We start from the raw sequence: 24,151 nt of genomic DNA on the forward strand, positions 1-24,151 counted from the left end.
CCTTCATCCTTGGATGGATTTCATACATATTTGGTGTGAAACATCGTTGGGGAAGGACAATCATATTTTATATAAATGAGCCTGGTCCGACCCCTAGGGGCAGAGGGGCGGGGCTCCAAAAGAGGAAATTTTCTTTATTTAAGCTTTAAAATCCTACTCCTCCTTCATCCTTGAATGGATTTCATCCATATTTGGTGTAAAACATCATTGGGGAAGGACAATCATATTTAATATAAATGAGCCTGGTCCGACCCCTTGGGGCTGAGGCGTGGGGCCCCAAAAAGGGCAAATTTTCTTAATTTTAGCTTTAAAATCCTACTCCTCCTTCATCCTTGGATGGATTTCATCCATATATTTGGTGTGAAACATCATTGGGGATGGACAATCATATTTTATATAAATGAGCCTTGTTCGACCCCTAGGGGCTGAGGGGTGGGGGCCCAAAAGGGCAAATTTTCTTAATTTAAGCTTTAAAATCCTACTCCTCGTTCATCCTTGGATGGATTTCATCCATATTTGGTGTGAAAATATCATTTGGGAAGGACATTCATATTTTATATAAATGAGCCTGGTCCGACCCCTAGGGGCTGAGGGATGGGGCCCAAAAAAAGGGCAAATTTTCTTAATTTTAGCTTTAAAATCCTACTCCTCCTTCATCCTTGAATGGATTTCATCTATATTTGGTGTAAAATATCATTTGGGAAGGACAATCATATTATTTGTGTATAATGAGCCTGGTCTGCACCCTAGGGGCTGAGGGGTGGGGCCCCGAAAGGGCAAATTTTCTTAATTTTAGCTTTAAAATCCTACTTCTCCTTCATCCTTGGATGGGGGATTTCAAACATATTTGGTGTGAAACATCGTTGGGGAAGGACAATCATATTTTATATAAATGAGCCTGGTGACCCCTAGGGGCAGAGGGGTGGGGCTCCAAAATAGGAAAATTTTCTAAATTTAAGCTTTAAAATCCTACTCCTCCTTCATCCTTGAATGGATTTCATCCATATTTGTTGTGAAAACATCATTGGGGAAGGCATGAGATCAAAATTCTCAGTCAATGCTACCTAATTCTTTCTAGATTTTTGGGTTTACCTTAAAGTGTGCTACAGAACCCTCCTTTTGAGTAGGTTCTGGAATAACTGCAAGTATATTTAAATAATTTTCATGCAGATACCAACACTTATCTCTGAATTTTTAGACCAAAAAGAGACAGTTATTCCCTCTTCATCTTTCTTTTACATGGGATCATCCCCTATAACAACATTTGCTTCTCCCTACTCTCTCTATCTTCAAGGGGATCATCCCCTACAAAAACATGTGCTTCTCCTTCATTTTCCTTTCGCTCCATCTGATTGTCCCCACGCAGTAACAACATTTGCTTCTCCTTCATTTTCCTTTCGCTCCATCTGATTGTCCCTACGCAGTAACAACTTTGCTTCTCCTTCATTTTCCTTTCGCTCCCATTGTTCATGCAGTAACAACATTTGCTTCTCCTTCATTTTCCTTTCGCTCCATCTGATTGCATGCAGTAACAACATTTGCTTCTCCTTCATTTTCCTTTCGCTCCATCTGATTGTCCCCATGCAGTAACAACATTTGCTTCTCCTTCATTTTCCTTTCGCTCCATCTGATTGTCCCCATGCAGTAACAACATTTGCTTCTCCTTCATTTTCCTTTCGCTCCATCTGATTGTCCCCAGTAACAATATTTGCTTCTCCCTCCTCTATCTCTTTCATCTTTCTCTTCTTCAATCTCATCGTCCCTGACATCACCATTTGTTTCTCCTTCATCTTGCTTTTCCTCAATCTGATTGTTGCTATCATTTACAACTGCTTCCCCTCCATTCTCATTTCCACCTCTTCTTGTCTGCATTTTTACCATCTCCCAACATATCAGCAGATGAGTCAATTTTGTTTTCTGGTTGGAGCAGTGGAAGAAAATGGTTTGGAACCCAGTGAACCCTCATGTCGTTCTTTGTTGATCTCTACAGTATGTTTGCTACTTAAGGTATCCTCTGTACCCGGGGTTTCAATAATCTGTGTAAATTTTGCTTTAAGTTGTATTGAGTCCCTGTCTCTTTGTATCATTTTTGCTTTTCAGCTGTCAGTGCCATTCTCATCTGACCTCAAACAACAATTACAGTTTATAATGTTGCAACATACTAAAACTATAAATGTACAAATGGTCTACAAAATCAAAGATATAACTATTGATACATTAATGTTCACAGACATAACATTAGGGATAAGAAATTTAATTGACATACCACTTATGTAACATGTGAAAAGCATTAACAAATTGTAGGGCATGGATTTCAATAAAACTGCATTAAAAGAGGATTCAAGTCATGTCTTGGTGTGTCAAATATGAAATTATTATCTGTTTGTGTCCTTGATGTTACCTTGAGAAGTAAATCTTAATACAATGTATAATGCATTCCATTTTATTAAAAATTGATTTAAAGACTCAGAAAATATTTCAGAAATATTGTGAGAGATTGCCTTTATCTCAGTAAATTTACAAATATGCAACACATGTGCAATAATAAGTCAACTAAACCATTTATGTAAATGATGTTACATATTGTGTCCCTCATGTTACTTTTTACCCTACACCCAAACATCTTGAAGTGTTTATTTTACCAAACAGTAATAAATTTTTCACAAAAAATTGATTGATTTATATTGATGGAGCATAATGCATATATATTTTACAGATTTTGTTTACTATTAAAACCAAACATTAAATCATAACACCATATTCTCCATGATGTTACCATTCTATGTCCCTCCTGTTACTTTTTTCCAAGGTAACAGTGGAGACAGTAACAGCAAGGACCTATTCTTATAAATTCTGCAATGTCAAATAAATGGTTGATCCTTTTCTGTACTAATCAAATGGATAGATTTATGTATTTTCATTCCAGCAATGAACAAGTGAGTTTTTTTTAAAAATCTGGCAGATCATTTAATCAGAATCTTAGTAACATCATTGACCGACTAAAAAGTTATGAAGTAGTGAGCACTTACCTATGTTATGTTAGCCGAGAAACCAAAAACACATTTCAAATGCAGATGACGGGATCTACTTAACAGGAAGTAGAAGTAACTGAAAGTGAATCTGTTTTTGCTGAGGGAGTATTCATTAAATATTATTTACCATGTTACTACATTGGTAACATCAGGGACATGATAAAGTGGACGGGTAAATTATCTTTATTTTCAATATTTTTTCCATAATCTTTTTTTTCTTCTGTTATGTATTTATTTGGAGGAACTATATATCTCCAAAATCCCATACAGTTTTGAAATATATTACATTTAGAAAATATCATATAACCAGGATTAAAAATAAAATAATGTTGATGGACAGAGATTTTTTAACAAATGCAACATTCCAAACTTATCAAAAATATATTTTTATTAAAATTAAAATCTCGGAGTAAATTATTTTATTTATGTTAGTATCTTATTAAACTTTAAATGAAGATTCATGTCTAATGGCATGTTTAATATTTTAAGATTTCATGCAAAAGTCGATCGGACAGCATTTGTCTACTTTTTTGAGAATGACCCATATATAGATCCTCTGCACACTCCCCACAATGTTAACAAAAAGAAAAACATTTCTCTTGGTTAATATAATAATAATTTTTGTGTAGTAATTTCCCCACTGGTACCCCTACACACATGACATCTTAACAACCAATCAACACATATATTGATTATGTATACTATTTTTAGCTCACCTGGCCTGAAGGGCCCATGATTTTATGTCATTGCTCGGCATCGTCGTGCGTACGTCAACATTTCCTTTAAAACGCTACTAGTGATCGAGCTCTGCATGGATTTTAACCAATTTTGTGCCAGAAACATCCTAGGGAGAATGGGGAAGGGGAATAGAGTTTGTATGAATTTAGGCTCTGACCCCCCGGGGGCAGGAGGGGTGGGGCCCAATATGGAAATAGAGGTAAATTATTTCATCTAAATACAACATTTGATTGTGCAAGTTGTCAAGCATTTAATGGGAATGTTTTGCAATGAAATTGACACTCACATCAATTTTTTGGCTCCGTGGACATTGTTTTTCCCAGAATTTTTTGATGCGTAAAATATACCGATAGCGGATTTTTTTCAGCATTTTCAGCACCAAAAAGTACCTGCGCAAAGTACACTGGTGCACAAGTTATACAAGTTTTTACGGTAAATCCTTTAAATCGCTACTAGTCATAGAGTTGTTCATGGATTGTTACCAAATTTGGCCAGAAACATCCTTTGGAGAAAAGGAACAGAGTGTGTATAAATTTTGGCTCTGACTCCCCGGGGGCAGGAGGCAGGAGGGGCGGGGCCCATTTGGGGAAATAGAGGTAAATCCTTTAAATCGCTACCAGTCATAGAGTTCTGCATGGATTGTAACCAAATTTGGCCAGAAACATCCTTGGGGGAAGGGAAACAGAGTTTGTATAAATTTTGGCTCTGATCCCCGGGCACAGGAGAGGGGGGGCTTAATAGGAGAGAATTGGGGTAAATCCATTAAATCGCTACTAGTCATAGAGTTCTGCATGGATTGTAACCAAAGATGACCAGAAACATTCTCTGGGGAAGGGGAACAGAGTTTGTATAAATTTTGGCTTTGACCCCTTGGAGCAGAATGAGTGGGGCCCAATAGGGAAGTTAGAGTTAGAGGTAAATATTTAAATTCTTTCAGAAAAGGAACAATGAACCTGTATTCAGAACATTACTTGGCATTACAAACCAGGCGAGTGATACAGGCCCTCTGGGCCTCTTGTTTATGATAGAACCTGCTCAAGATGTTCTTATATGTAGAATATTATCCTGTGAATTAGATGGTAAAGATAGACTATAATGTTGTGTATTCAGATATATATTTATGTTTCTATGACAGTGCTTGTTGTAAAGTTTTTCTATCAATAATACACTATTTATGTATCACTGGGCACTTGGTCTGCCTGGAATATCATGTGTAAGTTCCTATTGGTCCGTCTATAGTTATCCTTATTATGCAAGAAAGAAGGAATAACGAACAGGTAGACACCTTCTATTTTGACATCTGAAGGTTGCTAATGAAGTACTGAAGGAATTCAACTTAAACTTCTCTCACTTTGTATTCTTTTGCATGTGTTCAGTTTGGAGATTGATAGGGTCAATAAATGTAGTTGTATAGGATGTGAAAATTTGCTATTGTTTCCATTCAACAGGATTTTTAGCCATTTGAATTTAAAAATGGAATATTTTTGCCACTTCAATCATTTCTCCCTTAAAAACCAACAAGAGCTGTTGGAGAACAGCAAAGCTCGCCTATTCAGAAGAAGTTGATGTTCAAGTATTTACTATTTAAACATGGAAATATGACAAATTAACAGACTCAAAAATCCCCTAAAGAGCCCCAAATTGGTTGTATTATCACGTTCAGCATCCATACACATTAGGAAAATAAAATCATAAATATTTATGATGACTTAAGCTTAAACAATTGACGAAACAGAAACTTGCTCAAAAACTTTAACGTGAAATGGGACGCCAACGCTGACGCAGACGCCGACACCGAGGTGACAATATTAGCTCCCCCTATTCTTTGAATAGGCGAGCTAAAAATGAATTATTGACAAAAGATCCCTGTAGAATTTCTTTCTGATAATGCTATACTATTTGTTATATTGAATGTAGTATTTCGGTGTCTCATGTTACATTGAGGTTAAGATAGACAACTCTGGTTGATCCTCAGATTCTTTAAGAAATGTTTTTCAACCATTATAACTCCAATTAGTAGCCAACTTGGATGTCTGTTTTCAAGACACATTGTCTGATTTCTGGAATTGTTCAAATAAGGAAAGAAAACTCCAATTCCATTGGAAATCGAAGAGTAGCTGTATTATGATATTGTTGGTCTTTGTTGTGGTTCCATCTAAGCCGAGTTATTGTTATTGATTTCACTAGTATTACTTTACAAAATTAATACTGCAGGAATGTTGTGAGAAGTACCAAAAAATCAAACAGCAGAAAACAATTTTGTATACCTTGTTGGCCCAGGCTATGATCTATACAAAGCTTGACATTGGTCTCCTTCTTGGCCAGGCTATGATCTATACAAAGCTTGACATTGGTCTCCTTGGCCAGGCTATGATCTATACAAAGCTTTGACTTTGGTCTCCTTGTTGGCCCATGTTATATATGAAATGTTTGTGATTCAAATGTAACTTTATGTAAATGTAACTAGAAATTATCTATGTGTAGTTTCTTCATTTTTGTAAAAGACATGATTTTTACACTTTTCTGTTAAATTTTTAGATTTTCAATAAAGAAATATTATTTTATGACAAACTGGTGTGTCTTTTAACTCGGTTGTTGAAAATTAATTGTATATCTTCCCAATATTCAATGTTGGAGGTTTAGCACGACAAGACACTTTGATAAATACGAATCCTCCCAAATTACACTTGTCGACATATAAGGAATATACAAGTTCTCATCATTGACAACCAAACAGTTAATTTAGATACTGCTGAGGTATAACAGGTGCCCATTTCATCAAAATTCCTTAACTTTAGTAATAACATTCATTGTCTTTGAATTTAATTAAGGAACACTCATGCAATTCTATGCTGCTTTCTTATCATAATTATAAGTGAAAGGTCTTTGCTTTTCGATCACAAATATTGGACTACTGTAACTTTTTAAGCATGAATTTGTATCTCTTCATCCAATCTCATTTATCTTTGACTTCTTGAATTGTGTCATTTATTTTTAGCCCACCATCATCAGATGGTGGGCTATTCAAATTGCTTTTCCTCTGTGGTCCGTTGTCCGTCCTTCGGTCCGTTAACAGTTCTTGTTATCGCTATTTCTCAAAACGTGCTTAAGGGATCTATCTCAAATTTCATATATAGGCTCCCCTAGTTATGCATGTTGCATTTTTTGACAAATCCGTCAACAAGATGGCCACCAGGCAACCATCTTGGATTGTGATAGTTAAAGTTTGTTATCGCTATTTCTCATAAAATACTGAAGGGATCATTCTCAAATTTCATATGATGGTTCCCCTAGCTAGGGCCCTAGTTGTGCATATTGCGTTTTGGTAAGACCGGTCAACAAGATGGCCGCCAGGCAGCCATCTTTGAATTTGATAGTTAATGTTTTGTTACATCGCTATTTCACAAAGTACTAAAAGGATCTTTCTAAAATTTCATATGTAGGTTACCCTAGGGTCCTATTTGTGCATATTGCATTTTGGTACCAATCCGTCAACAAGATGGCCACCAGGCAACCATCTTGGATTTTGATAGTTAAAGTTTGTTATCGCTATTTCTCATAAAATACTGAAGGGATCATTCTCAAATTTCATATGATGGTTCCTCTAGGGCCCTAGTTGTGCATATTGCGTTTTGGTAAGATCAGTCAACAAGATGGCCGCCAGGCAGCCATCTTTGAATTTGATAGTTAATGTTTTGTTATATTGCTATTTCACAAAGTACTAATAGGATCTTTCTAAAATTTCATATGTAGGTTACCCTAGGGTCCTATTTGTGCACATTGCATTTTGGTACCAATCAGTCCACAAGATGGCCACCAGGCAGCAATCTTGGATTTTGATAGTTATTTGTTATCGCTATTTCTCATAAAGTATGGAAGGGATTTTTCTCAAATTTCATCTGTATGCTCCCCTAGGGGCTTAGATGTGCATAATGCATTTTGGGAGCGATTGGTCAATAAGATGGCCACATGGCAGCCATCTTAGATTTTGAATGTTAAAGTTTGTTATCGCTATTTCTCAGAAATTACCAAATAGATAATTCCCAAACTTTATATGTAGGTTCTCCCAGGACCCTCGTTGTGCATATTGCCCTTTGGGACCGATCGGTCAAAAAGATTGACTACCAGCCGCTATCTTGGATTTTGATAGTTACCGCTATATCTCAGAAATTACTGAAGGGATCTCTCTTGAATTCCAGACGTAGGTTCCCCTTGGGCCCTAGTTGTGCCTTTTGGGACTGATCGATCAACAAGATGGCCAACTGGCTCTATCTTGGATTTTATAATTAGGGCTTTTCACCATGTGGTGAAAAGACCTATTGTTTTTGTTCTGTTTTTTATTATTATTATTATTCTACACTTTTTTTTGTGTCCAAAAGATCTTTAAAATGGTAAGAGGTATGCCAATGGCCTTATTGTTATATTGTATGGCATGAGTTGAAGGGGTGACCGCAACATTTTTAAGTAGGTCAAAAATCCAAGATGGCCGCCATGACGTCATACCTAAAAAGTTTAAAACAGCCATACCTCAAAAACCGTTTAAGATACAGCAAATATTTTTGATGTTTTATGTAGATCGTATAAAAGACTAACTTTTATTCAGTTACAGCAATTAGGTCAAAGCTCAAACAAAAAAGTTCGCTATGAGGTCAAAGTTCACAAATTTTTATTTTTTTGATTTTGCGAAATTTCTTTTTACATATCGATGCAGAATGTCATTCTGATGAATTTGGTGTCTTTTATTTTTCGGTAGCACTTCCGGTTAATGCTGTATGCCATTTTGAACATTCCTTTGATCTTTGCTAAATTCCCGCCAAAATGTTTAACATTATATATTGTCGAACTGAATGACTAATATAGTCTGCAATTGCTATAGAAAAGACCCCTCTAATGTGCTCTAACGTTTGATATGATTTTCATCTTCATCAAAAAAAAACAAAATGGCCGCTATGACGTCATATCTTAAAATTTAAAAATGCTTATAACTCACTAACAGTTCTTTTCACAGATTTCATCCAATAATATTGTTTGCAGATAATCTTAAGCGTAAACTTTTTCTCTCTACATGTTATTACAAAAAATGGCAGCTTCCGGTTTTCGGTAAGGGTCAAATGTTAAAGTTCCTGTTTTTAACAATAAACTTGAAAACTTTTCTCCTGAAGTTCTGTAAGGTCTAGGATCTTCATATTTCATATATAAGATGTCCAGGGGATGGGCTATAAAGTCAGATTACTAGGAATGACCTTGACCCATATTCAAGGTCACATGAGTCAAATATGTTCAAATCTTTAAATGACTCAACAATAACCAAAATGACAAGAGTCTTCATACGTTCAAGGTCACAGGTGTCCAGAGTTTAAATATACATACCGGGGTATATATACTTAACAACACCGCAAGTCAGATGATGTTAAGGCGCATTCGATCTCGTTATCATTTGCTCGAACGAATTTGGAAATATGAATTGGATTAAGATGAGAGTTCTCTTCGGCTGATCAAACTTCATGCAGATCTTCACTAAAACACTTTTATTCAGGGCTGAAAGTCAAGGTCATTTATTGGTTACAACTTCAAAACCCATGCATTACCTAGTTCTTAACTTACCTGGCAATGACGGTATTGTAAACTACATATAGTGAAAAGCCCGCCAAATTGTCTATGACAATTTCTAGTTGAAGTTTGTTACTGCTATATCTGCTATTTTAAGAACTGAAGCGATCTGTCTCAAATTTAAATGTAGTATGTTGGAAAAAGTTTGAAAAGCAGGGAAATGGTCCCCCTTTCCATTGTCAGACAAAGATAATTCTTTGGTGGGCGCCAAGATCTCTCTGGTTAAGATATAATACATTATCCTGGAAACCTTGCAAGTGGTTCAATTCGATAAAGCAGTTCAAGGTCAATTATTTGAACCAATATGGCAACCTTTGGTCCGATATTGTGAGCCTAGTCAATATCTAAAATGTATTTTATGCAAACATTCAAGCATTTTGTTTGAATAAAATCATGGCTATTGAAGCAAGAAATTGTTCCTCTTGTATTTATATGTGTAATGGTTTCAGAAATCTAGATCCAAAGTTTTAACAAAATTGGTTCCATTCTTCAGATGGTGAAAGTTGGACAACAGAAGATAATCCACATCAAAAACAATAGAAAACCAAACATTTTTTTTTTTTAGTTTTGATGAGATGTTTATTTCAACACCAGAAGAAATAAGCCATCACTTGTGAAAAACACACAGTATAAAACAATAAAATAAATACAAGCAGCATGTACACAATCCTCTGAAAATAGGGGTTTAAAAATATATCTCAGCTTATCCCACAGTGAAAATCTGAAATGTTTATTAACATTTCAATAGAAAATCTATTTGAAAGATCTTTGTCTTCTGGAATGCAAATTTATAACAATGAAATATATATAAAATATACACATACAGCCATTTCTTTTTACAAAATTGAACAAACCTGAAATATGAAAAAAGAAAGAAAAATAACGCTGGAATGTTTTTGTCGTTGTTAAATGTATTGGAGCTGTACTTGAGCCTATCATTTGAGACATATGTTTCAGTATTGTCTGTATTACACTAAAGCTTTTAAAATCTGAGACAGGAAAATCCTAGGGTCCTCTGTGCATGAGATATCTAGTTATTGAGCATGTAACATCTGTGATACTTAGTATTAGATAATTATACTTTTATCAATCGGCATTATGAATGATCTCCCCTGACCAAAAACTTTGATTAGATTAATAGGTTACTTTGGAGGTCAGGTACAACAAAAGTTTTAGTTGAAACAATGAGCAAAATGAGTTATTCATCTTGAAGTTAAGTATATTATTAATGTAGATTTCTGTTAAATTAAAGTTTTTCAAATTTCAATCACCAATTGCTGTTTGATTTCTGCAAAAATTGAAGTTTTTCAAATTTCAATCACAAATTGCTTGATATCACATAATATTTCACACAGAGGTTAAGAGGAATGTATCAAGGTATTAATTCTCTTGTGAGAACAAGTCGATTGGAAAAATTCATCCGAGGCCTGTGGTCAGCGTGCACACAACATCAGTCATTCACACCAAGTTTTGATTGGTTAAACATAAATTCCTTAAAAGCTAAACTGTTAACAATTGATAAATATCTAGATATGTATATCCTGGAATGTGAAATGAAGTAAAATAATTTAAAATATGATAATGAAAATGAGGCTACACTTGAGCAATCTAACGGCCAATAATCTATTTTGAATCAACGTTTTCTGAAAGAACTGATTTATTCAGTCTACACATAAAGATGTCAAAAGTTAATCAAATTTTAAGGATTCTAAATTATAATTTGATATCTAACACAGAAAATAATAAAACATTGACTAAAACAAACTACAGCTCTAGGTGAAAGTTGAACATGGTGATCCTAATAAAAATTATAAATAAATTTAATATAAATATTATACAGATCTGAACAAAGAGACTAGGTTAGTTTGGTAAATACTTGAAATAGTGATACAAAAAAAAAGTACAATAAAAAAATCCCAAAATATTCAACAGAACATAATTGTACGACTGAGAAAACCATTTAAATGTCAAGAGTTCTTCAAATGATGATCACAGAAAGATATGTAGTGCATTTGATTTTGACATCATGTAACCCAGTATGAATTGTCTCCCTTGGACTGAACACTTGGGATATTGCTAAATCAATGTGGCACACAAAGAAATTCATCAATAAATAAATCATAAATAAGTAGATCAATCTGTCCTTACATATGGCCTCTCCCTTATGTTTCGTGGTCCCTAGACCAGTTTAAAAAATCAAAGTTTGATCTCCTTCACATCTGATTCACACAGAATGTGGAATGTCTATATACAAATCAGCCAAATGTGATAATATCACAATATGTACAAAATCTCCATATAAATATGTACAAAAATTGCATTTTTTTATATACACTAAATATAATCAGTATTGTCAAACAGGTTTAACAAAGCACATGAACACATTTACATATTTAGCAATAATGCTGTTGGTTTGACATCACATGTATATAAAACTAATGACCATTTAGCTGGTCCTATTAACCTCGTTACTTCCCTTGTATCACAAGAATCACACTTCTAATGTTACACACCACTACAGATTTCCATTAAAAACAGAATTAACAGGATTAAACCACACTTCAAACCTGAAGATCTTTAAAAATAACATTCACAACAGCAGTCCACTTCCCCATACATATACAGTAAAAAAAATCTTTCATTGAGCCTCTTACTTTATTCTGTTCAATACTGTATTTCATCCACCTAATTTGTCACATTAAATAATTACTGTTGTTCCATCTATACAGATACACCAAACATAGTGAAAATCACAAACTTGAGTACCCCTAAATGCCTCTGTATCTCGTGGCCTCCCACTAAATCCAGCAGGTCTGACACAGCCTCTGCCTTATATCTACAAAATCTTACACTCAGCAATTACGGCTTGCAGGCTATACATTATAGTCAAACCTCGCAGGATTCTGGTGAGATATTCAAACCCAAGGTCCCCATGATTTATCAGTTTGTTACGTACCCCGAGACACATTACACAATAGTACTTTACTCATCACAGATCAGGAAGCTCTAGCTAGCATTGTCTACACATCCTTCTTCTATTGATTGTGTTTTTTGTTGTATCTTCATGTTGACTGAAATTGTCATTACAGTTATTATTTTGCTAGTTGATTTGGTCCATGTGATTTAGTTTAGATTATATTATTGTCATCATTTGAAGTCATCACTGGACGGATTGCCTCTGCATAGAACCTCTTGGAGCATATTAGATTTTCAGCCAAGTCCAGCATGCTATCGAAGGTAACGGGTTGCCTAGTTGACTCCCAGGAGCCTGGCCACACTGTCTACCCTACCGGGTTGTCTAGTTGACTCCCAGGAGCCTGGCCACACTGTCTACTGTACCGGGTGTCTAGTTGACTCCCAGGAGCCTGCCCACACTGTCTACTGTACCGGGTTGTCTAGTTGACTCCCAGGAGCCTGGCCACACTGTCTACTGTACCGGGTGTCTAGTTGACTCCCAGGAGCCTGCCCACACTGTCTACTGTACCGGGTTGTCTAGTTGACTCCCAGGAGCCTGGCCACACTGTCTACTGTACCGGGTTGTCAAGTTGACTCCCAGGAGCCTGGCCACACTGTCTGCTGTACCGGGTTGTCTAGTTGACTCCCAGGAGCCTGGCCGCACTGTCAGCTGAGTCCAGCATACTGTCAATAGATCCCATCTCGACGCCGAGCAGACTATGTAACATATCGTTGTCCTTACTCTCTCCCAAGGTCGCGGTCACAGAGGCGGCCAAAGTAGGAGTTCTGCTGCCATTAGTATTCACCTGGACTTGCCCTTCCTTAAACACAGACAAATGATGTAGTGTATAGACAAATGATGTAGTGTATAGACAAATGATGTAGTGTATAGACAAATGATGTAGTGTATAGACAAATGATGTAGTGTATAGACAAATGATGTAGTGTATAGACAAATGATGTAGTGTATAGACAAATGATGTAGTGTATAGACAAATGATGTAGTGTATAGACAAATAATGTAATGTATAGACAAATGATGTAGTGTATAGACAAATGTATGTATAGACAAATGATGTAATGTATAGACAAATGATGTAGTATATAGACAAATGATGTAGTGTATAGACAAATGATGTAGTGTATAGACAAATGATGTAGTGTATAGACAAATGATGTATTGCATAGGCAAATAATGTAGTGTATAGACAAATGATGTAATGTATAGACAAATAATGTAGTGTATAGACAAATGATGTAGTGTATAGACAAATGATGTAGTGTACAGACAAATGATGTAGTGTTATGACAAATAATGTAGTGTATAGACATATAATGTAGTGTATAGACAAATGATGTAGTGTATAGACAAATGATGTAGTGTACAGACAAATGATGTAATGTTTAGACAAATAATGTAAGGTAATGACAAACTGCGCAGATGTTAATGACAACCAAAACAAAAACAGTGCATAAACATATCCAGGTTCCAAACTGATAATTTTGTTTTGCATATGGATATCAAGACCTAACAGCTATACTACAATAACATTAGGGCACAAATTAACACATTTTGTTGTGATCACTCAATTGGGGGTCATATTTAGATAACTTAAATTGGGGGAAACTGGTCAAATAAACTTTCAAAGGCATCAATGTTCTGTTCTGCTACTTAGGCCAGACCAACAGAATCGAGTACCTTACAACACATTTATGACTTACCTTGGCCTTGTCCCCACTGATGCTGACTGAATTGTAAGTGTTACTCAGGTGAATGGTCGGCATGGTTGACATTGTAGCCATGGTGGGCATCGCGGCTATAACGGGAATAGAAGCCATGTTTGCATTAGGTCTGATGGGCCGCGGCTGAGACAACTGGATGGGAATCGATGTTTGTTTCACAACCATATTTGGACTCGGCTTAGGTAGCAGGCGTGGACCCTTAATTTTTAGTGCTGAAAAAGATTATTTCTATTAATCAATCATCACTGTAACAACAACTGGTAATATTTTAAAATCAAGAATAAAGTCACAATATGAATTTTAAGATATTTATCCTGAATACACTCAAAGAGTAAAGAAGATCCATACTAATGAACATTTTTGGTATACTTCAAATTAATTCTACACTAACAGTAACGTCTTGAAACCTGGACTTCCAGTGATAACTTAGATGATAATTAGATTATACACTTACACAAGTCATCTACAGTAGGATTAGTATCCTCGTCATCACTCGGGCTGAGAGAGCCCGACTCCATATGCTTCTTACGATGTCTCATCATACTGTGCTTCAGTGTGAATCGTTTCTGACAGATATCGCACTCAAAGGGACGCTCTCCTACAACACAATTATCACATCATTATTGATCAACCCCTCAATAATAGATAGAAGTCATCAATCATTTATGGTATACTGTTTGGAATTTTAGCATACATCAGAGTTATTTCACTTCAACTTTAATGTTGTCTTGTGTGGTTATCATATTGTGAATTAATTTCAAGACTTTGAGAATCAGTAAAACGGGGCAATTCTGAGAGCAGTGGAAGGTAGAGGTACGACAACTTACCGGTGTGGGACCGCATGTGGCGCCGGAGATCCTGCAGCGACCAGAAGCGTTTAGGACACAGGGAGCAGTACACTTTACGCTGCATATAATCAGCAGAGACGACTTCCATCTTGGGGTCGTCAGCGCTCTGGCCAGGAATCTCTAGTATTACACCTTGGTCAACTTTGTTACAATTGTTCTCAACAACCTTGTCCATATGGCGGGAGAATGAGTCGATGTCGTCTACCTTGTTTTTATCCTTGAGGATTACCCAGTCAGTGGCATGGAACTTTTCTTGGTGGATCAGGCAATCCAGGCGCACGTCGTACGATGCGTCACAAAGGTAGCACTTGAAAGGCAGATCAATGTTGTGTTCTTTGAGATGTCTCACCAACAATTTTCGCGAGACAAACTTCTCACCACAATTCCAGCAATCAGTGATCTTGTCAACATTGTAATTGTCACGCTCTGGGTTAATCTGTCGCTCAGCCGAGCCAGCGAACTGTTTAGAGCTGTTGAGACTACTGTTGATGGAACTGTTGATGGAATTGTTGATGGAATTGTTGATGTCTTCCATGGAGGGTATGCCAGCAGTGGACAGGTCCAGATCTTCCTCATCCTCATTTTCAGATTTACAGCCAGAGTCCATGTTGATAGACATGAAGCGATCATCTGGGCGTTCATTTTCCTAAAATATACACAAGATGTACTTTATTTCAACTTTCTTCAAAGCCTGTGTTTGAGACACAGGTCAGAGAAAAACTGAAATTTTTGACAGAAATAATCTTTTTTTTTATAACAGGAGTTTAGCTCATCTACTGCCACAACTTAAATTTCTAATCCATTATTTTCATTTAACCATGACATTGATAATTTTTTCACAATAAGAACTTTCCAAATCCTGCTATTCTAGTTACCAAGACGACTCGTATCTCACCATTGATTGGTTGAGCTGCTCCTCAGCTGCGTACGAGCTGTTCTCTAGAACATCATCTCTGGTGATTCCTAGTGCCTTATCCCTGGCTAGTGACCTCTCCTCTCCACTCAAGGTCGTGGCTAGTCCTGTTGTTACAGCCTTGTCAAGGTCAACCAGAGATTCCGGCAGACTGCTGCCAACATGGCGTTCTTTATAGTGCTTCAAAAGGTTTCCTGTTTTGATAAACAACCAAGATTTCATTTAGACATCGTAAACATTCACTGCTTTTTTCAACAAATAATGACTTTGGTTCATATTGAAGATTTAATATCTCAATCTTTAAAATGCTATTAAAAATTTTCATGGAAGCAGATGCTTTGTTTTTTGCATGGTTAATAACTTCAATGAATATTGAAGGTTTGAAAAATTATTGTATATAAAATCAGAGGTTTGATTTTATAAAAACTTGTTTAATACAGTACTAGCTATATTTAGCTGTATTACCTTGTGTGGAGAAAGAGCTGAAGACACAGAGATGACATTTGTAGGGTCGATCCATGGTTTGACGAGACATCGGGTCCATCATGTTCACGCCATGTTTACGGATAAGATGGCGCTCTCTGTTAGATTTTGTTGAGAATGTCACTGGGCACTTTGGACATTTGAATGGTTTTTGACCTACAGAAATAAAGATTTCCATAATTATGATGTATTTATTTTAAATTTCTCAGAATCCCCAAAACAAACTTTATAGATATGTCTTTCAGCAATATAAAGTTAGATAATGATTCTTTTATTTCGTGAATGCCTAATGGCTATAGCAACACAAGTTCATGATAACCTACCAGTGTGGGTGAGGAGATGTCTGGTAAGGGAGCTAACCCAAGGGAAGGTTCGTGTACAGTATGGACACTGCAGTTTATGGGGAGAATCAGCATACGAGTTACGCTTCTTTTTAATGTTATCTCCCTTGATCTTTTCCACTTGGTGGTTTGGGGCGAACTCACGCTCTGCTTGCTGGGCAGCCTTGATCTGTACATAGATATAATTCAACATTAACAATCATTTTCTTAGTTAAATGGAAAACTGATATCACATGTTAAAGACTGCTGAATTGTTTTGTGATATTTTTTTTTATAATTATCTATCATATTGTCCATCCAACAACTAAGGCTGTTCAAGATAAAATGAAGGTTAGTACAGAAACTAATTATTTCAATCAGTGCAGAAATAAATCATTTCAAATAGTGGAGAAATTAATTATTTTAAATAGTGGAGAAATAAATTATTTTAAATAGTGGAGAAATAAATTATTTTAAATAGTGCAGAAATAAATTATTTTAAATAGTACATAAATAAATTATTTTAAATCGTGCAGAAATAAATTATTTTAAATAGTGCAGAAACAAATTATTTCAAATAGTGCAGAAATAAATTATTTCAAATAGTGCAGAAATAAATTATTTTAAATCTGAGATAATTTTCTTTGCTCTTACTGAACAAGATATTTCTACAACATAGGAGTATCAGAAACTATGGAAATTAAACATTCTATGTAAAATAACATAAAGAAAATTGTATATGCTAAGTATGTGTACCTGTTGACGAAGTTCACTGCTGAGTAGCTTATTAATATCAGGCATTTCCTCGTCACCATTGAGACTTCTAGTCTCCGAGTTTGTGTCTGCTTTTGAACGGGGACTTAGGACGGGGGGATCCTCTGCGATCACAAGAGCTGACTCTTCTCGGTCAGTGTCAGAAATTTCTGGCATGTCAAGATCTTCATATTCACCGTCAGCAGCCTCACTGCGATCCTGTGAGTCGGAGTCTCCAATGTTCTCCTGTAGGTACAGCTGGAAATGATTGGCGTTGGTGGTATCTATGATCTTCTTTACTGAGGCTAGGTCACAATTATTGTCGGTACCTGAAATGGCACGGAATGAATTGGATGTGAATGAAGTCAACCCAACAAATTAGCAACCATCTTAGAATGAATTGTTTACTATACAATTTGAGTAGCTACATATTCTTTCATGTTAAGACCAAAACAAAATGTCCAGAGAAAACACTGTGTCAATCTTGTGGAAAATTCATTTTTTTTTTAAAACTTGTCTTTTACTGTACTTACTGGTGAGAAACAAGAAAACAATGACTTACCAAAATAAATTTTGAAAAAGGTATGAGTACAGAATTAATCCTTTATCATGAAATTTAATTTATACAACATATACATCCATCCAAATAATCTAGGCAAAAAAAAAAAAAAAAAAAAAAAAAAAAAAAAAATAAAAATAAATAAATATATAAGATGTATATTTTAAAGAAAATTGAACAAAACAATTTTTAAAATTCAATAGAATTTCTAAAACGCCTGCAACAACAAAACTAAACATTCACACAAAATAAAACAAAAGACATGTAGAGATCAAAGGAATGGAATATCATTCAGAAATAAAATGCACACAAATGTTGTTTGACAAAAAAAACAAAAATACTGAAACGAATGAAAGATAGAAATGCACACTTTGGTTGTCTACACCACAGCGAGATACTTACATGACTGGCACTAGCGCATTAAACAGGGAGGTGTACAATTATATATTTGATGCAATTTTAGTTTGTCAAGCTTGAATTGATTGATCTTCTAGTATAAATCTGATTTCTTAGATCTGAATGAGTAATTCTGTTTGTTGTGTAAAAAGAGTTATGTAATGTTAATGGAGTCAGGTTAGATATATATATATCACACACAATTGATTGGATTAGGTTCAATTAAATGTTGCTTTAATATCAGTTGAAGATAAAGCAGAAATATGATATTTGTCTGTATTTTGGGTATGATAATCAAACCTCCATACCTGGACTGCTATTAGCTGGTGAGAGGACCTCTCGTTTGATCCTGTCCAAAACGGCCGACTTTTTTGGCTCTGCTGTAGTTAACTTGGGTGTCTGGGATTTGGAGTCTGCGCCTCCTCCTATTGGGGGCTTCAGTGGTAGTTTGAGCTTTCCCATGAGTATTGACTTATCGGCCGGGGAGGGAAGGATCGGGGTAAAGTAGTGCTTGCCCATCACTTCAGCGATCTGTGGGTGGTGCTGCCAGACATGGCGGTCAAGGATTCGCTGATTAGAGAAACCCATTGGACAGAACTGGCACTGTTGCAGGCTATTGTCGTACGTTATCTTCTGTTTATTGACAGGCGACATCTGAAACAAATAGGGTTGATTCTGTTATGCATTGTTAACTATCAAAACCAAATTTTTCAATAGTGGAAAAACCTAACTTTGATATTTATAGTGGTACCTGGTGTATGTACCTGTGAAATATTTCACAAAAAAGAAAACAAAACTTGAGCTTATCACTGTACTTTTACTTATTCTTATCTAAATTCATTCAACACTTACAGCTGGGACAGGACTTTCATCCTTTTTCTTTATGGACAGATCCATGGGAAGTTCATCAGTTTGAGACTTCGATGTCTTTTTGGTTGGTGTTGTTCTTGGTAGGATGCTTGGTGTTGAACTTGCGGATGAAGATTTCACGCTGAAGTCTAGAGGTGTGTCGTCCAACTCAGGGTCAACTGGTTCGGTCTTTACAACCATTGGAGATGGGGCACCACTACTGTTGGGAGTCATGATCAATCGAGAGTTTGAGTGAGCTGCTGGAGGGTTGGACGGGGATTCTTGACTCGTGTTGTCATCTGAGAGAGCTCCATCAGAACGGTCACTTCCTTCACCAGGGAGAGGTTCGTGAATGACAATATACTGCTCAATGTGATTCTGTGAGATTTCAGTATGCTGTTTCTGGATATGACGAATACAGTTTGCTTTGGTGGAGAATCCAACATCACAACGTGTACACTGAAACGGCTTCTGACGACAGCTACTGTGGGACCGCAAGTGGTGCTTGAGGGCGCGGAAGAATTTGAAGTCGACACCACAGTACTTGCAGACTGTGTCGGGGGAGTGGAAGGAATCCATGGTAGAATTCTCTGATACATACTTGTTGTATCCGATGGCCATCTCAACATCTTCTTTGATTATTTTACCATGCTTCTTTCTGTTATGAATAATGATAAAAAAGTATAATGCATCATGTTTATTGAATTTTCTACTACACCTCCCAAGATTAATGGCACTTTTGCATTCAATGGGCAAGCACTGCATCTTAGATACCTACAATCTGTTACAGCTAGGATGACTTTTTTTTTCCTTTCTTCCTTTTTTTTTTACAGATAGGATGATTTTCTTTTTTGTTTTCTTTTTTTTTTTTTTACTTCATTTAGTTTATGTCAACACAAAATAAATTTATCATAAACGTCCTGTATAGAACCGAATCTTTTCAAATACATCTACTGAAGTTATTACTACACAGAGAACAGGAACCCTGGGTTTATCATTTACCTGACGTGTCGTTCACAGTTGGCCTTGGTGGTAAAGGCGAAGTCACAGACGCGACACTGGAAGGGGCGCTCTCCATTGTGGGTACGGAGGTGACGGATAAGGGTGCTCTTGTCGGCACTGCTGTAGCTACAGAGGTTACACTTATATGGAGACAGACCTAAGTGAGTTCGGGTGTGACCTACATAAAAAAAAAAAATAATTACTATATTGGTTTACATAACAAGTTGTATTATATTGTTTATCACAAAAAATAACAGGTTAAAAATACATATTGTATTACCTTAATTTATCTACATAGCTAAACATTAGCTTTCCCCCCAATTTAATTCCCAAATTTATAAAGCTGAATGACAAAGTTCATGAAAAAATAAAGCTTCATACAAAGTAGAAGCTTAATAATTATTTAAAAAATAAAGCTTGTGTTTTGATTTAAAAAGAAAAAAAATCAAATGTGCAAAGTATGAATATGTAGATTTATACCCAGTGTGAATACTGTGATGACAACATTGGCCCTTAATGACCGGATGGTGCCATCGTCACACAGACTGAGGTCATCTTCAAAGTCATACGAGTGTTCAGCCATGCAGGTCAACAAGACACAGCTGTACATGAATGTTTACATACACACCATCTAATTTATCGCACATGCTTTCTCAAAAATGCTTCAAATATACAAGTTTACAATTTCAAGCTTCATGCAGAATTTCAGTCAATGAGCCTTTAGGGTTTTTTTGTGTCTTCAAGAGGTATAAAAGTTCATTTTTCTGCCATAAATTAATAAATCAATATGCATGTTCAGCTTCACTAATGCATGACCAAACACAGGAAAGTTTAAATACACATGTAAAACAAAGGTACAATATTTAGAAATAAGAAGTGATAAAAAATAACATTCATCCATATTTTCCAGAATAAATATCTTGCAAGCAGGTGGATTGTTTTTGCTAACATGAGAAGGAAATTAAAGGAAAAGAAACATAAAGACAGAAAAAAAATTGAAAATCACCAAATAGGGATAGGCTTGGAAACCATTCAAAAGGAGTTTATATGACTCAGATAAACATCCGTGAGAGAAAATACGCAAGTCTGACAACATGAAAAATAAATCCATCAATATATATATATAAAAAAAAAAAATAAAAAAAATACTAAAATCTAAATTGATATAATAACTATGATCCAGACATATTTTTCTTTCTCAAATGTCAATAAGAATTTAAAAAAAAGTAAAAAGTTTACGACATGCATAAACAACTCCATCAATACCACACCATTAGCATGAGAGTATGGTGGACAAAATGCAATGTGTATAGTTACAGGAAAACGGGCAAGATTGCCAGAGCGGCCAACGTCAGTGGTCCATACTTACTGAGCGGCATGTTGGAGGAGAAAAGATGACAATGAGTAGAAGGCTATGATGATACTAAAGGACAATTGGAGAAGGAGAAATCGGGAGGAGTGATATACATACTGTATATATTATACATTGTATGTACTTGGATATAGGCCTTTAAATTCAATACACATATACGTTTTAGTCAGAGACTTGCGGAATCTTCCAATAATCTTTATACTGTAAATTTTACATTAAATATTTGCATTTGATACATTTTCTTTAAAAAAAAACAAAGAGTAAAATTTTGAAGAAAAAACATCCAAAATGTTCAGAATATGCTATGCAAGTATCAGTTAGTTGGTAACTAAAAGTAGACTTACTTTTCAGGGCTCTGTAATTCGGGAAGACTAGGTCACAATATTTGCAGGGGAAAGCAATTTTAGAGTCGCTGTTTGGCGACGATACACTTGCACCACTATTGTTGCCTTCTCCTGGAGGTGGGGGTGTTGACATTGGACTAGCAGTTCCCTGATTGGCTAGATTCATCATGTGACTTGCATTCATCATGGCGGCCATGGTTGAAGGGAAGGACGGATGATTGTAGTTCATAAGAGATGGCATGAACGCTGCCAGTTGTGAGGCATTAAGTAGACCAAGCTGTTCAAGACTAGAAACGTGTGTCGGCAGGCCAGCTAGCAGACCACCAGTGGCAGACGTCTGCAACATCTTGGCAATGTTTGACAAGTCATTTTCATCAGCCTCAGTTTTCTTGGATGGATCAATAGGAGAGACAGTTGGTGAAAATATTTGTCCAAGCTTTGCAAAGTATTCGTTATTTTCTTTTCGTTCAAGAACTTTGAAGTTGTTTGAGTATACTGCTTTTTGCTCCTTTTCTAGGATATCGAGAGGCTCGACATTAGCAGTGAGACCAAAAGATGCCAAAAAGTCATGTTTTCCAACATCCTCCGCTTTGGATTCTTTTGGTGGTTTGCGGCGATTTGATTGAGGTGGTTTCTGGACATCAGAGAATGCCTTGTCTGACATATGTTTGATCATGTGCATGTGAAGTTCTTTAGTTGTCATGTAATCACACTCGCACAGTGGGCATTGGGAGGTCTTAGCACGATCATGGGTGTTAAGATGCAACTTTAGTGCACCTTTGCATGGAAAGGCTTTAGAACATTCCTTGCAAACAAAATTGTGATAAACACTACTGGACTTTCTCGCGTTCTGCTCACACCAGGACTTTGCAATCAGACGGAATTTTTTGATTGAAAAGTCCACAAAGCTGAGATCATAAAATCCTATCACTGCTGTGGTGGCTTCTTTGATGTCATCCTTGCATTCCTCACTTTCCTTTTCAGTCGACTGAGCCTTGGCATGCACCAACATCTTGTGCTGACTAAGGCTGCGAAGTGTGTGGAAGGTCATGTGACACAGGTTACACTTGAGCGAGAAATTTGGGTGGTTCTCACGAATGTGACTCTCCAGACCATATTTACAGATGAAAGCCTTATTACAGACTGGACAATGGAGCTGCTCAACTTCCTTATCTTCTCCATCAAATACCTACAATATATAGACAAAGGTCAGCATCAAGGTCATGTTAAAGCCAATAGAGGTCAACTCAAAGGTCAAACAGATCAACTCTATAAGTTTGAAATATACTACAAATAACCAATTTATTAGGAATTGTTTTATTATTATTTAATAGACATAAAGATATGCTTACATCCATATTCTCCTGTTTAATGTTTAGCGGGGAAGCACTTCTCGGGACATCTAGATGACTGGATGGGGCTGTATCACTCTCCATTTTAACGCCATCCTCCAATATTTTGTTTCGTTTGAGTGACGGCATTGACCATTCTCCAGGAGACATATTGATGAAGTTGAATGACCTTTTAGCACCAGGGGCTACAGACACCTTGGGGGTGGAGGTTTTACCAAACTGGAACCGTGAGTCTGAGGTTAGTTCCTTAGCAAGCTGTGGGGATCCCTGGATCAGATCACTTCCCAGGACCCTCGGAGATCCTATCATTCCAGTCGGATGTTTCGGAGATGGTGCAGGCTCTATGTGGATAAAACTATTGAGTTTGGGTTTCCAGGATTGTGCTCGCTTCCTCTGAACCTTACCACCAGCACCATTCATCTCCGAATCCTTAGTGTGGATTCGCATGTGTCGGTGCATATTTCCATTTGTTGTGAAAGACATATTGCAATATTTGCACCTGAAAGGGCGCTCACCTGTAATAAATAAAATTTAAATTTAAATTAAGCTAAGCTTAAAAACTAAGAAATTATGACAATTTATGTTTATAGTGTAAATAGTTTAATCTACTGACATCTGGGCCAAGAGGACCTCTAACTACAAAAGGAATCAATTTTTATGATTACCAATTTTGGGACTAAATTCCATATAGTTCATACAACTCTTCATATATCATATCTTTGTACATTGTATTATACACTTATCACAACCGTTAGTTTAAAAATGGCACTTGGAATCGATATGTTCATATGTGTATATATATATGTTTTTAAATGCATGGATTTCTTTAAATTACACTTTAACTGATATGTATTATGAATCAATCACATTTTGGTTTATTAG

At 36.2% G+C, this 24,151-nt stretch overlaps 1 protein-coding gene and 1 long non-coding RNA gene across 5 annotated transcripts in view; one reads left to right on the forward strand and one right to left on the reverse strand.

Moving 5' to 3' along the window:
- The first annotated feature begins 1,528 nt into the window (after positions 1-1,528).
- Positions 1,529-10,265, forward strand: LOC138316039 (uncharacterized). The gene is made up of 2 exons (XR_011207585.1): positions 1,529-6,095; positions 6,138-10,265. It is a non-coding gene; the product is annotated as an uncharacterized lncRNA (long non-coding RNA).
- A 141-nt stretch (positions 10,266-10,406) lies between these two features.
- The window catches only part of LOC138316036 (ras-responsive element-binding protein 1-like), a 54,624-nt gene continuing 40,879 nt past the window's right edge, over positions 10,407-24,151 (reverse strand). For all 4 annotated transcript variants that reach the window (XM_069257510.1, XM_069257509.1, XM_069257511.1 and 1 more), the window contains 13 exons: positions 23,270-23,784; positions 21,918-23,106; positions 20,202-20,379; positions 19,203-19,857; positions 18,659-19,004; positions 17,399-17,724; positions 16,646-16,832; positions 16,305-16,478; positions 15,822-16,033; positions 14,906-15,572; positions 14,533-14,676; positions 14,058-14,290; positions 10,407-13,156 (listed from right to left, as the gene is read on the reverse strand). In XM_069257510.1, the coding sequence (XP_069113611.1) occupies positions 12,971-13,156; positions 14,058-14,290; positions 14,533-14,676; positions 14,906-15,572; positions 15,822-16,033; positions 16,305-16,478; positions 16,646-16,832; positions 17,399-17,724; positions 18,659-19,004; positions 19,203-19,857; positions 20,202-20,379; positions 21,918-23,106; positions 23,270-23,784 (5,012 nt within the window). In that variant the 3' untranslated portion in view covers positions 10,407-12,970. The remainder of the gene's footprint in view (positions 13,157-14,057; positions 14,291-14,532; positions 14,677-14,905; positions 15,573-15,821; positions 16,034-16,304; positions 16,479-16,645; positions 16,833-17,398; positions 17,725-18,658; positions 19,005-19,202; positions 19,858-20,201; positions 20,380-21,917; positions 23,107-23,269; positions 23,785-24,151) is intronic.

Source organism: Argopecten irradians, chromosome 2, assembly GCF_041381155.1.
Source record: "Argopecten irradians isolate NY chromosome 2, Ai_NY, whole genome shotgun sequence".
NCBI classification, from domain to species: Eukaryota; Metazoa; Mollusca; class Bivalvia; order Pectinida; family Pectinidae; genus Argopecten; species Argopecten irradians.